The sequence below is a fragment of the Juglans regia genome, chromosome 13 (genome assembly GCF_001411555.2).
Source record: "Juglans regia cultivar Chandler chromosome 13, Walnut 2.0, whole genome shotgun sequence".
Lineage (NCBI taxonomy): Eukaryota > Viridiplantae > Streptophyta > Magnoliopsida > Fagales > Juglandaceae > Juglans > Juglans regia.
Genome location: NC_049913.1, coordinates 33,714,514 through 33,729,056, shown reverse-complemented (window position 1 = coordinate 33,729,056; position 14,543 = coordinate 33,714,514). Strand labels below are relative to the sequence as shown.

At 36.7% G+C, this 14,543-nt stretch overlaps 1 protein-coding gene and 1 non-coding gene across 2 annotated transcripts; one reads left to right on the top strand and one right to left on the bottom strand.

The window, feature by feature from the left end:
* Positions 1–2,714: 2,714 nt before the first annotated feature.
* LOC109020232 (G-type lectin S-receptor-like serine/threonine-protein kinase LECRK4) lies at positions 2,715–6,795 on the bottom strand. The gene has a single exon (XM_019002652.2). It carries the CDS (start codon positions 6,410–6,412, stop codon positions 3,932–3,934), a length of 2,481 nt encoding a protein of 826 aa, XP_018858197.2. The 5' UTR covers positions 6,413–6,795; the 3' UTR covers positions 2,715–3,931.
* Positions 6,796–11,762: 4,967 nt separating this feature from the next.
* Positions 11,763–11,901, top strand: LOC118344406. Its single transcript, XR_004798177.1, has one exon. It is a non-coding gene; the product is annotated as a small nucleolar RNA Z247 (small nucleolar RNA).
* The last annotated feature ends 2,642 nt before the right edge of the window (positions 11,902–14,543 follow it).

Sequence of the window (14,543 nt, the reverse complement as noted above, 5' to 3'; positions counted from 1 at the left end):
GAAACGTTCTTTCCAAAAAAAGAAGTGTTTACAAAAATCCACAATTCTCCACGCTCATCGAAAATATAAGTAACTTTCTTAACTAAATAAAAAAATATTCAAACTTAGATCCTCCATATTTCATCTTAATTAAATTTGTGTATACATAAAATAATCACTAAGTCTAACTTAAAAAGCAAATGAACTTGATCTAAGGACAATAAGTCATAATTAAGGCCACAACCCCATATTGCATCAACCCAAGTGTGATGTAACAACTGTTTTGCCTCATAATTCATTTATAATTCAATTTTCAGCAAATCATAAAACTGTGAGATAATTGATCTCATCATATAACTTATACAATTGTGATTCAAAAAATATTTTATCAAAAAAATGTATTTTGCTTCAGGTTAAAAAACATATTTGGAATCACATTTATATTATGAGTGAATATTTCTTATTTCATGTCCTTACTGTGCATATTTAGGAACATTAACATTTCCTTTTCTCTTTAACTCTTGTAAATAAAAAAGAGAAATCTCATTAGCGAAAACATTTAATTTCTCAAGTTTTACTCCCATCATCATGTCTCCACGGCACAATTTAGTATATTATCTCTCCACCGGAGAAATAATATCACTGAGTCACTGAGTGATCATCCAACTCCTAAATCTCTAGAATTCTCACTATCACCACTATTTTTAACGAGTCTTAAATCAAATTAGGTCTAGAATTCTCTAATATCGAATTAAAAATTCTAATAAAAACATCGTTTTGTGCAACAAATGTAGTATGTAACATTTTAGCCGCTAACTAATGATATATCCAAATTTCTTGCTCACTCAATATTTTTCATATTCTCCAATCCACTATAGGAGAGAAAAAAAAATTGTGAGAAATTATCTTAGCCTAAAACCAATCTTACATCCATGCATCCACAAGCAAAAATTTTAGGTTTAATTAAGTCACACCTAATTATTCAAAATTTTGCCGCAATTACCATGCAAACCTCTAAGGTACTTGGTATTACATTACTCTCAAAGGGTGCTATCAAGTTCATATATCTGTAAGAACATATTTGTTCTCATTAGAGAAAAATAAAACTTAAGCAATATTACAACTGCTACTACTTCAGAGGGGTGCACTGATAAAACTTTTAAAATGAATCTGTCAATTAAGAATGTCCTCAACACTCTTGCACACTCATATTTTAATGTCCTTACTTGTCAGGCATACTTGCTAGTTTTAGAGAGTGTGTTTATCTATGAGTTAATTTAAGTTTTTTCAATATTATAGTGCTCAACCTCAAATATAGAAATAAATAATCTTTGCATTACACAAATAACATGCAACTTCTGTTATTATCCATAAGTTATCAAAAGCAAAATAGTGGTTTAGCTCTATCTAATAATTGATCCCATCAACTTCTAAGAAAATTTGTAGTGCATGCATCCCACGTGCACTTCCAATTTTACTCTAGACCTTTCAAAGGTTTATACAATAATGATGGCCTAAGACTATCTAACACTCATAATAATTTTCATTTGTTTACAACTACTGCTCATGGAGAAGATTAATAAGACCATTAACTCGCATAAATAATCTCTAAGCTTTCTTTTCATTTATCTCAAAATTACTAACCTATGCGCATCTAATTGAGCACACATTTAAGAAATTTGCCGCGTTAATCTAAGTTAGAACAAAAATAATTAATACATATTGCAAAATTGAAAATTTGCTATACTTTCTAATCATCTCTTGTGCCACAATGCCTTATTATTAATTTTTAATTTAATTTTCACGCAAATTTATATCATATAGAAGATTAATTCCAAATCAATCTCAACTATACTCCCACTAGGATAAGTAATCTACCGAGTTAGTCACATGCAAAAATAATTTATTCCTAGATTGAAGATATCAATTCGAGCAAATCATAACAATGAACTAATCAGACTCGGACTACTTAATCCTTCATTTTATCACATTCAAAAAATTTGAAGACTAATTCCTAAAATTAGCCTTGCAAATACTAGTGATAAAATAGGCTTATACAACTACATGTAATCACATTTCATCCAAATAATTATTATTCACCAAAAAATAATAATCTAAGCAATTTATAATGTAAAATAAAATGTCTAATAAGCTTTGTGTACCAATGTTAGAAATACTAGATCAAGGTACACAGCGGAAACGATATTACCTCGTCGGAAATATCTTGGATCTAGTGCAATTATTCCACAGATTCTTCGTCATCGTTGTTGTTCATCTGTAATCTCTCGTATTGATGGTAGAGTTTGCTACATGATAAAATCCAGATAACACTTACAAATTCCCTAGTCTAGATGCCGGGACTAGAGAGAATTTGCTTGTGATGCCACAGGCCCACTTGCTATAATCAGAGAGGGCAAAGTTTGAAAGATTCCTCGTATTGTATACTTGGATTCAAAGAACAAGAATAGGGAAAAGGTCACTGTAGCCTCTGGAGTGTCTGCATTAAGTTGGGTTGCCAAATCCAAGACCACTTTTCACTGGATAGTTTCTTCACAAGACTATGCCGGATTCAAGCCCATGATCAAAATGTTGTGTGGGTTCCCTCCTATATAGAGGATGGCCCATGTGGATCCATTAAACCCATACTGAGTGATTTTAGGCCCAATTTAATTAGATTTATTAAAATTGAAGTGCTGCTGCAACAGAAAAGAGAGTGTTAAAAAAAAAAAAAAAGAGAGAGAGAGAAAAACGTGTGAGAGATTGGGGGAGGAAGAGACAGCTAAAATATGGCAATTCGTCCAGTTTTAATTAGATGCTTTGATCGGAGTCGTCTGTGGTCGGATTGAGTTAAAATTTTGTAGGCACATTCACAACTTAAGACTCTATAATCTGAAAGGTGGAGATCGGATTTGGAGCAATATTTATTGTGTTCGAGATCTTACAAATAATCCATCTCTTTGGTGAAGTCTCTTTTATTGTACTGTTTGGTCCTCAAGAAAGTATTTTGTTGAGATTATTGTTGATTGTATAGTATTATCTAGAGATAATATTTGTTGATTTTCACTCACCCTGTATTTTATCTCCCCGCATTCTCTACGGTTTCTTTCTTCTTCTGTTCCTCTCAAACCAGTTTCCTCTCAACAGTCGCCCCCTCTCATCTCCTCTATCATGATCTCCTGCGAATTTGATGCGGCGATTTTGGGTGAAAATTAAACTCAAGACTTGTTGTTACCGAGAGTCCCCCTCGTCGGTAAGCTTTCTCTTTTCTCTCTCTCTCTCTCTCTCTCTAAGATTCACATCTCTCTCCCTCTCACACGAAATTTCTTCTGCGTATATAGTTTTGAAAGTGCAGTCCGTGGTTTGTGGGTCTTGTGGATCTCTCCTGCGATTTTAGTTTGTAGTTGGTGCTGCGATTGTTGGGCATTTTTTTATCAGATTTGTGATACACTGGTAAACTCACAGCCTTGTCCTTCATTGTTTCTCAGTTACGGGCTCTCCCTCTCTAAATTTCAAATTATTCCTTTTGTTAAGGTCGCCATTGTGGTTAACGGGGACAACATCCGGGTACCGGGCGTTACATTCCAAGTAGCTGTTAACATTTCTCCCAACACAAAATGCCTTCAAACAGTAAAACTAAAATGCGATCGGATTCCTTTCGAAACAATGAACAATATGGACAGATAATAAAGAAAATCAGCATAACCAACTAGGAAATATCGATACAGCGATCGTAAATTCAAATCTATATCAGAACACAATTATTAAACATGGTCTTTCTAATCTCCATGAAATAACCACAACTCTGTAAGTGATTCAACCCTTACTGCTTATTATTTGACAGAACAGTTATGCAATCTGAGAGGTAGAAGCTAAATAATTCAAAGATTACAAACAATAATACTTGATAGATATTATATCAGTATTAATTGAAAATCCTGCCTGCCTAGGATGACTAACGATCGGATCCGGACATTGAGCTATAGAGGAAAGGACATGGAGGTGCAGAAACCTCAAGAATGCCTTCTAGCATATGAGTGACTTCTCTCATGGATGGCCTCATTGATGGCAGATCCTGAACACACCAAATTGCCACTTTCACTAACTTCTGCACCTGCTTCAGATCACTCAAAGCCTCTTCATCATTTTCCACCAATTTCTCCAACTTCCCTTTGCTATAGCATTCGTAAGCCCATTCGATTAGTATTGCCGCCTTCTCCATCTCAATTTCCACACATCTTCTGCAGCAAATGATCTCCAACACCATGACTCCAAAGCTATACACATCCACCTTTACAGTGACAGGTGTGTTCCTGAACCACTCTGGTGCAACATACCCTTTAGTCCCCCTGATTCCAGTGACAGTCCGAGTCTGGTCGTTCATCAATAGCTTTGCCAATCCGAAGTCTGAAATTTTGGGCGTAAAAGAATCGTCCAAGAGTATGTTTTGAGGCTTTATGTCGCAGTGAATAATTTGAGTGCTGCATTCTTCATGCAAGTACACAAGACCTCTAGCAATTCCTGATGCAATCTGCGTTCTTCGTTGCCAACTTGATCTTAACACCCCAAAGAGAAAACTCGACAACGAGCCATTGTACATAAGCTCGTACACCAAAAGTCTGTGTTCACCTTCGTCACAGTAGCCAAGCAACCGGACCAGATTCTTATGGTGAGTTTGGCCGATCACAGTCACCTCAGTTTTGAACTCCTTCTCTCCATCCTTCAAAACTTTGTCTAATTTCTTGACTGCAACTTTTTTGCTGTAACTCGATACTAATACCCCTTTGTAAACATTGCCAAAAGAACCCCTGCCCAATTCTTCTTTGAACCCATCAGTGGCTTCTTCAAGATCTTTGTATGTAAAAGAACGTAAATTCATCTCTGGGTCTTTTGTGTTTGAGACACTGTAGAAGTTTGGTAGTTTTCGTTGCCACAAGCAACAGAGAACTAGAAAAATTGAAGCAAAAGAAAACAAGTTAAAAAATACAGATGCGCCTAGGAGTACAGCGAGGGTCAATATTTCTTTGTTCTGCTTTCCTCCACCGGAATTCGGATGATTTGGATTCTGGGAAGAGCTATTATATTCTGATTTCAATGTCTTGAAAAGAGCTTTTCTGTCAATGGTACTCCTGTTCAATCTGCCGTTAGAAAGCGGTAATTTCTTCTTCCAACAACTTCCTACACCATCATTGTGCTTTGGGTCCTGGAAAATGGCGACTGCACAAAAACAATCACGCAGGCAAGATGTCCTGCATTCATATTCTGTTGTAGGTTGCAGCAGGTCGTAGTCAGCTAAAGGCCAATCCACGAACTCCATGTCCAATAATTCGTAGTATTCTTCTGCAATCACAGATCCCTTCTGGTCACATTCCTGCATATAGCTTATATTGTCTGGTTTGCAGCCACCATACTTGTCGTTTACATCCTTGAGAGAAAACCCATGGGGGCATTGGCAATTTATCTTACCATATGGAGCCAGTGCACAGATACTGTTATACCCACAAGAGCCACTTCCTAAAGCGTCAAAAATGCTGAGGCAGATGTTGTCAGGAACAAACCAGACAGTGGACCAGCTTTGGTTGCTATTATTGAATTTCTTTGGGTGAGCATAGAGTCGGAGAACTCCATCAAAATCGAGTGTTACCCTGTAGTATGAATCTTCCCCATTGACCGCGCTCTCTGATGTAAGGTTTGATATATTTCCACTTGGCGAGCTCCTGATTTGTAGATAGCCTGACTTGTCCAATATCAGCTCTGAAACGTTCCGATCTCTATAGTAAGCGCCGTAAGGGTTTTTGGTATATACATCGATTTGATTAAGCATCAGATGATATTTATCAGTTAAACGGAGCTGAAATTTACCCCGCTGGTAATTGCTTTCGGATCGACTAGACAAAAGGCTGTTCCCAACACCGAATACTTGGGCTGGTAAAATGGTGTTGGTCGGATTCTTGAAGCTCTCCCATATGATGCTTGAGTTTGTGCTCATTATCACCAAGTTTCCAGTGTCGAGCATGGCCCCGTGCAATACCGGCGCATTTGCTCTGTTGTCAGAACCCCACAAGTACAACCCATCTGATTTTGTGAGCACAAGCTGTCCGGCGGTGGTTAGCTTCACGATTGAATCTGGGTCTGCTGGGTGATCTCTGTTTGCAGACCAAACTATGGTTTTGTCTGGTATCTTAGCGAACCAGATTGCGAGAAGGAACTGGTCTTCTCGACCTGGAAGGCTTCGGAATCCGAATGCAAAATCTCCAGATGGTGAAGCGGCCCAAGGGAGGCTGGCGTTGGCGGCAACGAGATAAGAACCCACAGTTACGTTGTTAAAAGCTTGAGACATTGCAGAAGGAATATGGGAGACCATAACAGGGACAAGAAGAAGAAGATGAAGAAGAAGCAAAGGACGATGAATATGAGCATGATGTGTTGGAGCCATTGGCAAAAGAAAGAAAACCAATCTGAGTCTCAGGTGGTGGTCGAGGGTTGATTTCTTGTAGGAAGGTAGGCCAAAGATTCATAATTTATAGGAAAAAATAAAAATGATTTTGGGTCGTTAGATCAAACTTGTGCTCTCTGACTTTGACCGTTTTGGATATATTAATCCGTGCCGGTCATCTTTGGAAATTGGGAGTGTACGACCTGGGAACACACGTAATGGGTGTCCTTTTTGAAAATGTTTGTGAAAAACCACCACACTTTTGGGTGGAGTCACAACTTTCCCTATAATGATTGTGTGCACACTTTGGCTCCATTCGCCACACCACAAGTAATGATCGTGCATGTGACTTTGTAATAAGCGACACTTGGATTCGCATATTCATTCTTCACTATAGTGTCCTCTAGCATCGGCTAGCAAAGAGACAATGACTTACAATCCAAGAACATTACCATCTCGATCGAGCATGTTGATTGCCCGACATCAACCGAGAGGATGTCACTCTGTTATTATATGCTATTAAGTGACTATGAGAGGTCCACCGAGATAATGTCACTTCTCGACTTGGGATTGTGAGACACACACTCACCTGCTCTTTCGTTAAAACAATCAACATCACTCTTTTAAAACATTAACATAAACCGAGATATAATATCATGAGGTTTTGTGGAATCCAAATAAAATTTATGGAAAAGCTATTCCATAAACATATATAAGTAGGGTGGGTTACGAAAACACTTTGAACAATCTTTGCATGAGCATGGTATGAGCATGATAGCGTGCAAATTAGAGTAGCGGCATGAGGAAAACTACATAACAAGGTCTCTTCTTAACATGTACATAAGACATGTGTGACCAACATGTAGATAATAACAAGGTCTCTTCTTTGCTCCATTCTAGAAGCTTGGCTAAGGAGAAACAGGCTCCACAAATAGGGTTAGTTTTTTAGTCTGCCAAGAGTGAATGTCGCCCACATGGCCATAAAGTTCCTACATATGGCCAAACGAATAGTGAGTCAGTGACTCTTCTTGAAGCACTGTCGTTTAGATGTTAACAAGGAGCTTTTGAGGGCACTTGGTTGAGTCTTTGTTTCCGAGTGCTCCCATTTTGCCTCTGGCACCTTAAGTTTCTGGACGCTTATTTGAACTCATATCTTAGCTCGAGAAATGTGTTCAGGCTCCAATCTAGTACTCTTTACAATAAAGTGGGAAAATGTTTATGAATGTTTGCTTGGACTCGTACTGTGTTGTTTGTTCCTTGCCCTTTTCTTATTGAAACAAATTTTAACCACAATGTCAAAGTACTCACCATATTTTAAAATTTTTTAAAATAAAAATGATGATATATATAGTTGATTATTGTTTTCGTTAGTCTCAATGCAGATATGTTTTTGGCAATACCATAAACTAGAAGGGGGACCTAAGTCAGGCCATCAGTTGTGCCTGCTCATTTAATTAACATGAGTTTATTAGGCTACCTACGGCCTCTTGATCGGTCGCCCCTAATCGTGAATAATTACAATAGTGGTACGTTTGAATTCATGGACTTGGGAAGGGCAATTTAGATTTGGTCTCTTCCATTTGTTCTGAGTTAGTGGTCATTAGATTGTGAAACAACAGAATTTTTCTGTGTTTCGTTATTGTATTTTGAAGACAGTTTTGCCTTAACCCATTACATATCATTTGATCTAAATTGGTATATAGGAACGAAAGATTATCTTAAGAGAACTTGTACATGTAGTCTTGACCTTTGAAGCAAATATTCAAATTAGTTAATTCCCTTTTCAATTACTTTAAACATACTCTAGACGAGTCAAAGAATCATATTGAATGGACTATTAAAAGGAAAAGTCTTCTTGCAAGCAATTTTGTGTACCAAACCTCACATTAATATTTAATGTAAGGCATTCGTTTAATGAAACAATACGAATTGAAGACGAAAATGATTTTCGTAAGACAAAATATCTTATTCTTCTCTCAACAGATTTTTTCTTTTATTTTTTGTAATAAAAAATACTATGTAAGTGTTGGTACGCAGTTTAATGCGCCAAACTGTTTGTACTTAGCAAATCTCCTATTAAAATAACTGTCCTTTGGGACAGCTAATCCATGAGACTTGAATAACTTCTGTCTCTATTTTCGATTTTATTTTTATATTACGATATATTTTTTTTTCACTTTTTTTTTATTGTTTTATTGGTAATTTAATGAACAAATATTGATTTTTTTCCTGCTAAAAAATGGAGAAAATATATTTATTTATTCTTCTACTATTTATTTAAAGGGGAATTGTCTTTAATTACCTGTATTATGTTGTTGACTGTTCAGAACTTATATATATATTACCACCTAATTATGTTCTATTAAATATATTTTTAGTTTTATGAAAATCGTAATTGACAATTTCAAAGTGTAATATCATGACAAAATATAGTCAAATTAGCATCCAAATTTTCAAAGTAGGCCAGGAGAATTAAATAGCCTAGGTTTTGGCTGGACGAACATCTTTGACATTTTACCCGATATTAGGTAATTTCTAAGAAGTGCTACATACACGACGAAATGACATAAAAATAAATCGATAAATTAATGTAATTTTATAGAATCTTTAAAATCTCCTTTATAATAAAAATAATTTTACAATCTGGCGTACCATATCAAATCACATCAGTTTATAAGTTTACTTTTGTGAAATCCATTTGTATATAAAGTATTTCCCTTTTGTTTCTTTTTTTTTTCTTGTTTTCTTTTTTAACAGATGAGCCAAAGGTCACATGTCCATTTGTGACTCCGTCCCAAATTTTATTGATCAACCCCTCACTTGTAGCGGAGAAAAAACGTGGTTACAACCTGAGGCCTGGGGGCTACAAACATTATAATAAAACCAAAACTCAAGCCTCAAAAAACCAAATAAGCTCAACCACTATACAAATGCCTCTAAAACAACCTACAAATGAAGAACCTGCAAGACAAAATCTGCACGAACATAGAGTAAGAAATGAAATGATCAAATGCAAAAAAGACATACCTCTCGTAAGACCAGCGCACATAGCTTTCTATTAACTACTTCGGGTTTTCCGTATGTAAGGGAGGCCCCCTCTATCCAGCCTAATGTTCCCTCTAATAGAAGGAGGCAACTCAGGAAGAGAAAACCCTGATCCCGTAAGACCATTAGCACCCATTTTAGCTAAGCCATCCACAACCAAATTACATTCTCTATAACAGTGAACAAATGAAACATTAATCCCAGCTAGTTGACTCTGAATTTCATCCCAATGATCTTCCATGTACCAGAAAATATAAACTATCAAATTCAAGTTCTAAATTAAATTGATTAGAGCTAGGAACTCGATGATCAACCCTTTAATCGATTTTGTAAGATTAATTTTAAGAAGTTTTCAGAGTTGTTGAAAAGAATTGAAACAAAAAGTTGTGCTCAGAAAAGAATTTTTCTTCCCAAATAGGGGAAAAAAAACATTTTTTTCTTCTTGGTTAATGTTTCTTAGCATGTTGCTGATCTCGTCGTGCGTGTGTGTGTGTGTGTGTGTGTGTGGGGGGGGGTTGAGTCAACATATATAGAGTTGCTTAAAAATGGCATATAAATCCACTAGTACTGTTTATGGTCATCGATGTGGATTTTTTTCTTAGAAAATCAACAAACTTATACACTTTCATCCTAGAAAGCTATATATATATATATATATATATATGATCTATAGCACCTGAGATTTTGGTCTTTCTAAGGCTAATTCATCACTTGCGCATATTCAATGCCATTTACTTCTTCTTGACTATGGGATAGCATTAACTTGAAAGTCACTCACCGCTCGAGCTTGGGTTATATATATTTGGCTGATCATTTAATAAATTGGTTGTTCGTAAATATTAATATTGGTTCAAATATTAAACGAGTCAAATTTATAAAGTTAGCTTGACTCAACTTAGACTTGTGAATGATTTGTAAATAGTAGTAAAATAGTTTGAGTTAAAATGTTTTATTGAATTTTGTATAGAAAATAAGAGAAAAAATGTTGAATAAAAATATTACGAAACTTAGTCACTCGTAGCTAGAAAATGCTGGACATTGTAGAAAATCAAGTGATTACAAATGAAATCATTATTGAAAATCAGGAGCATGATCTTGCCGAAACTCAAGCAGATTGATCCTGTTGTAACAGATTTGCTGCAATCCATCAATACCAAAATTCCAGCTGAAAGTCAGGAATGAGGAAGATATGATTATGAGGCATTGATATTGTATAGCTGTACATAGTTTAAATTACAAATTTAAATGTTGTTGAGTTTTAGCAAATCAGTTTTAAATGCACTTATATATATTTCATTTATACCATAAGTGAGATATATGAAAAACATAATTCTTTCAAACATCTTTATCTTCTATATTTCTACATGGTATCAGATTAGCCGTAAAAGACCAACGTCTAAGTCATGTCTTACTCATCTCCAGTTTCTTCTACTACTACCAATAACCAAAACTCTCAATCTCCCTCTGTTATCTCCATGTCAAACAGGGTGACTGTCAAGTTAAGCCCTGAGAATTACATCCTTTGGAAGGCACAAATGGTGCCTTACTTTCGTGGCCAAGATTTGTTTGGATATCTTGATGGTACCATCTCTACACCTCCCAAAACTATCTATGTTTCTCAACCCGAAAGCAATGTTATCTTTGATATTCCAAACCCTGCATACTTTCATTGGATGTGCAAAGATAACTTTATTCTGAGTACACTAATGTCTTCACTCACTGAAGGAGTTCTTGCTCAAGTAGTGAATCAAACTACTTCATCTGCTATATGGCGTGCACTTGATGAAGCTTTCTCCTCACAGTCTCGTGCCAAAATTGTTCAAATTCACACTCATTTGGCTACGGGAACTAAAGGCAATAAATCTGCCACTAAATATTTTCTTTTTATTAAGAAACTCACTGATGAATTAGTTGTTGCAAGACAACCATTGAGTTATGAAGATGTTATCACCTATGTACTCGCAGACTTAGGCCACGAATATCATAGTTTCGTTCCCTCAATCTCAGCTCGCACTGACATAGTCACCATTGAAGAAATTTATTCTCTTTTACTCACAACAAAGGCTCATCTCTCCCGCCATCAACTCTCATCTCTAGTGCCATCGAGCTTCTTGCTCAAGTAGTGAATCACACTACTTCATCTGTTGTATAGCATGCACTTGATGAAGCTTTCTCCTCACAGTCTCGTGCCAAAATTGTTCAAATTCGCACTCAATTGGCCACGACAACTAAAGACAGTAAATCTGCCACTGAATATTTTCTTTTTATTAAGAAACTCACTGATGAATTAGCTGTTGCAAGACAACCACTGAGTTATGAAGATGTTATCACCTATGTACTCGCAGGCTTAGGCCACGAATATGATAGTTTCGTTGCCTCAATCTCAGCTCGCACTAACATAGTCACCATTGAAGAAATTTATTCTCTTTTGCTCACAACTAACGCTTGTCTCTCCCACCATCAACTCTCATCTCTAGTGCCACCGAGCTCTATCAACATTGCCCAAAGGCAATATCCACAACCTGCCAGAGAAAGAGGTGGTCCTCGAGGAAGGGGGCGTGGAACTCGTGGTGGCTACTACAACAACAACTCTCGCACCAATAATCAAAACTCATTAATATGTCAGGTTTGTAATAAACCTGGCCATTCAGCTCGAAAATGCTATCACCATTTTGATCTTTCTTATCAAGATTCCAAACCAGAAAATAAGTAAGCAGTGGTTGCTACCCCGACTGGAAATTGGGAAACCAAATGGCATGTCGATACTAGTGCAACACATCATGTGACTAATGATCTCAACAATCTGAATCTTCAGACTGATGACTATCAGGGTACTGATCATGTTCAAGTAGGAAATGGGCAAGGTTTGAGAATCTCTAAAACTGGTTCTTCTAATCTTACCACTGCCAACTCTACCTTTGTTCTCAACCAAATTCTTCTTGTTCCCCAAATTCAGAAAAACTTGTTGTCCATTCAACAATTTTGTGTCGATAGCAATGTTTATTTTGAATTTTATGATAATTTATTTCTTGCGAAGGATTACTCGGGGAAGGTTTGTCATCAAGGCCACCTCAATAATGGACTCTATCAGTTTACCTCTTCATCTCGTTGTCCTCAAGCCCTCTCAACAATTCACACATCCCTTTGTGAATGACATCGTCGTCTTGGGCATGCATCCACACCAGTTGTCAACAGAGTTCTCTCATCCATCCATTTTCCGGTAGCAAACAATAAACAACACAATGTGTGCTCCGAATGTCAGTTGGCTAAAAGTCATGACTTGCCATTTCAATACTCAAATCATGTTTCTTCTTCTCCATTAAATTTAATTTTCACTGATGTATGGGGCCCACCTTTCGTGGTCTCTACTACTAGTGCAAAATATTATATCAGTTTCCTTGATGATTTCTCTAAATTTGTTTGGTTGTTTCCAATAAAACTCAAGTCTGATGTTGAATTCATATTTCTTCAGTTTCAAACCTATATTGAAAAACACTTTGAATGCAAAATTAAATTTGTTCAGTCAGGCTGGGGCGATGAGTTTCGTCGTTTAAACAACTATTTTAAGCAAAATGGAATCAATCACAGACTTGCTTGCCCATATTCTCATCAACAGAATGGTTCAATTGAGAGAAAACATCGACAAATAGTTGAAGTTGGTTCAAGCATGCTTGCTCACTTTAACTTACCTCTACTTTATTGGGAATAAGCTTTTCAAACAGCCATGTTTATCATTAACAGACTCCCAACCCCCGTCTTGAAGCAAAAATCACCATATGAAGTTCTATATAATCGAGTGCCTAAATTTTCCTTTTTACATGTCTTTGGTTGCGCTTGTTGGCCTAACCTTTGATCTTATAATCCAAACAAACTTAACTTTCGCTCCAAAGCATGCATCTTCATTGGCTATAGTCTCTCTCATCATGGTTACAAGTGCCTTGATCTTTCCACTGGCAAAATTTACGTCTCAAGGCATGTCATTTTTTATGAAAACTTCTTCCCCTATGTCAACAACATACTTCTTCTTCATCTAATCCGCCATCTGTTTATCTTCCTTCCAATATATGTGTCTCGCCTCCAACCAGTTTTTTTGACTTGCAACCTAGCCATATTTCTACTAGTACTGATTTACCTTGTTTATCTCCCTCTGTAGGTTCAGATAATGAGATCAGTGGCCTTCCTACTATTGATTAGCCTCAAGTATCATATTCGCCATCGGCTTTGCCTACAAATGCTATTGCTTCAACTCAGGTGTCAAACACTCATTCAACGACAATAAAGTCCAAGAATAATATTCACAAGCCACGCAAGTAATCTGATGATTATGTTAGGCATCCCCTGCCTCGTGCATTACTAGCCCAAAACTCTCCCGAGAACCAGGAGCCTAGCTGTTTTACTGAAGCCTCAAAATCATCTCTGTGGCGCGAGGCTATGAACAAAGAATTTAATGCTTTGCTTCAAAGTGGTACTTGGTCTGTGGTTCCACCCTCACCAAATAAAAATCTTGTGGGCTGCCGCTGGGTTTATAGAATCAAAAAGAAAGCTGATGGGACTACAAAGTGTTACAAAGCTCGCCTAGTCGCCAAAGGCTTCCATCAATAAGAGGGAGTTGATTTTTTTGAGTTTGGATGTTAAGATGAGTTTAGATGTATTTATGAAAAGTTGAAAAAGAATGTAGATCCCCTGTGTAAAGAAGTGTTTAGTTGAAAAAAGTTGTGGGTCCTACCTGTAAAGAGATTTTAAGTTGAGATAAGTTTAATGATTTGAGAGTTGAGTGTTTGGATGTTAAATTCAATTTAAAATTAAACTGAATTGAGAAGTCCAAGTTACAAACGAGACAATTTTTGCAGCCAGAATCACAAAAGCTAGATGAGCACGCGTGATTTGCAACCATCGCACACCTAAACTCTATTGTCGGCATCCAATGGTGGCAACGATGGTGTACGATGGTTGTGTGCACTTCGGGGTCTTAGGGGGCTCTAAGAGAACATTGGCAGAGAGAGTCCAATTTTAAAAGAAAAATTCTAGACATAAATCCATACCCTGCACACTCACTTCAAAATGTGTCATTTTACTTTTTTATTCA

Coding starts and splice junctions, on each gene's coding strand:
- LOC109020232 (XM_019002652.2), bottom strand. CDS start 6,412: ATGGCTCCAACACATCATGCTCATATTCATCGTCCTTTGCTTCTTCTT.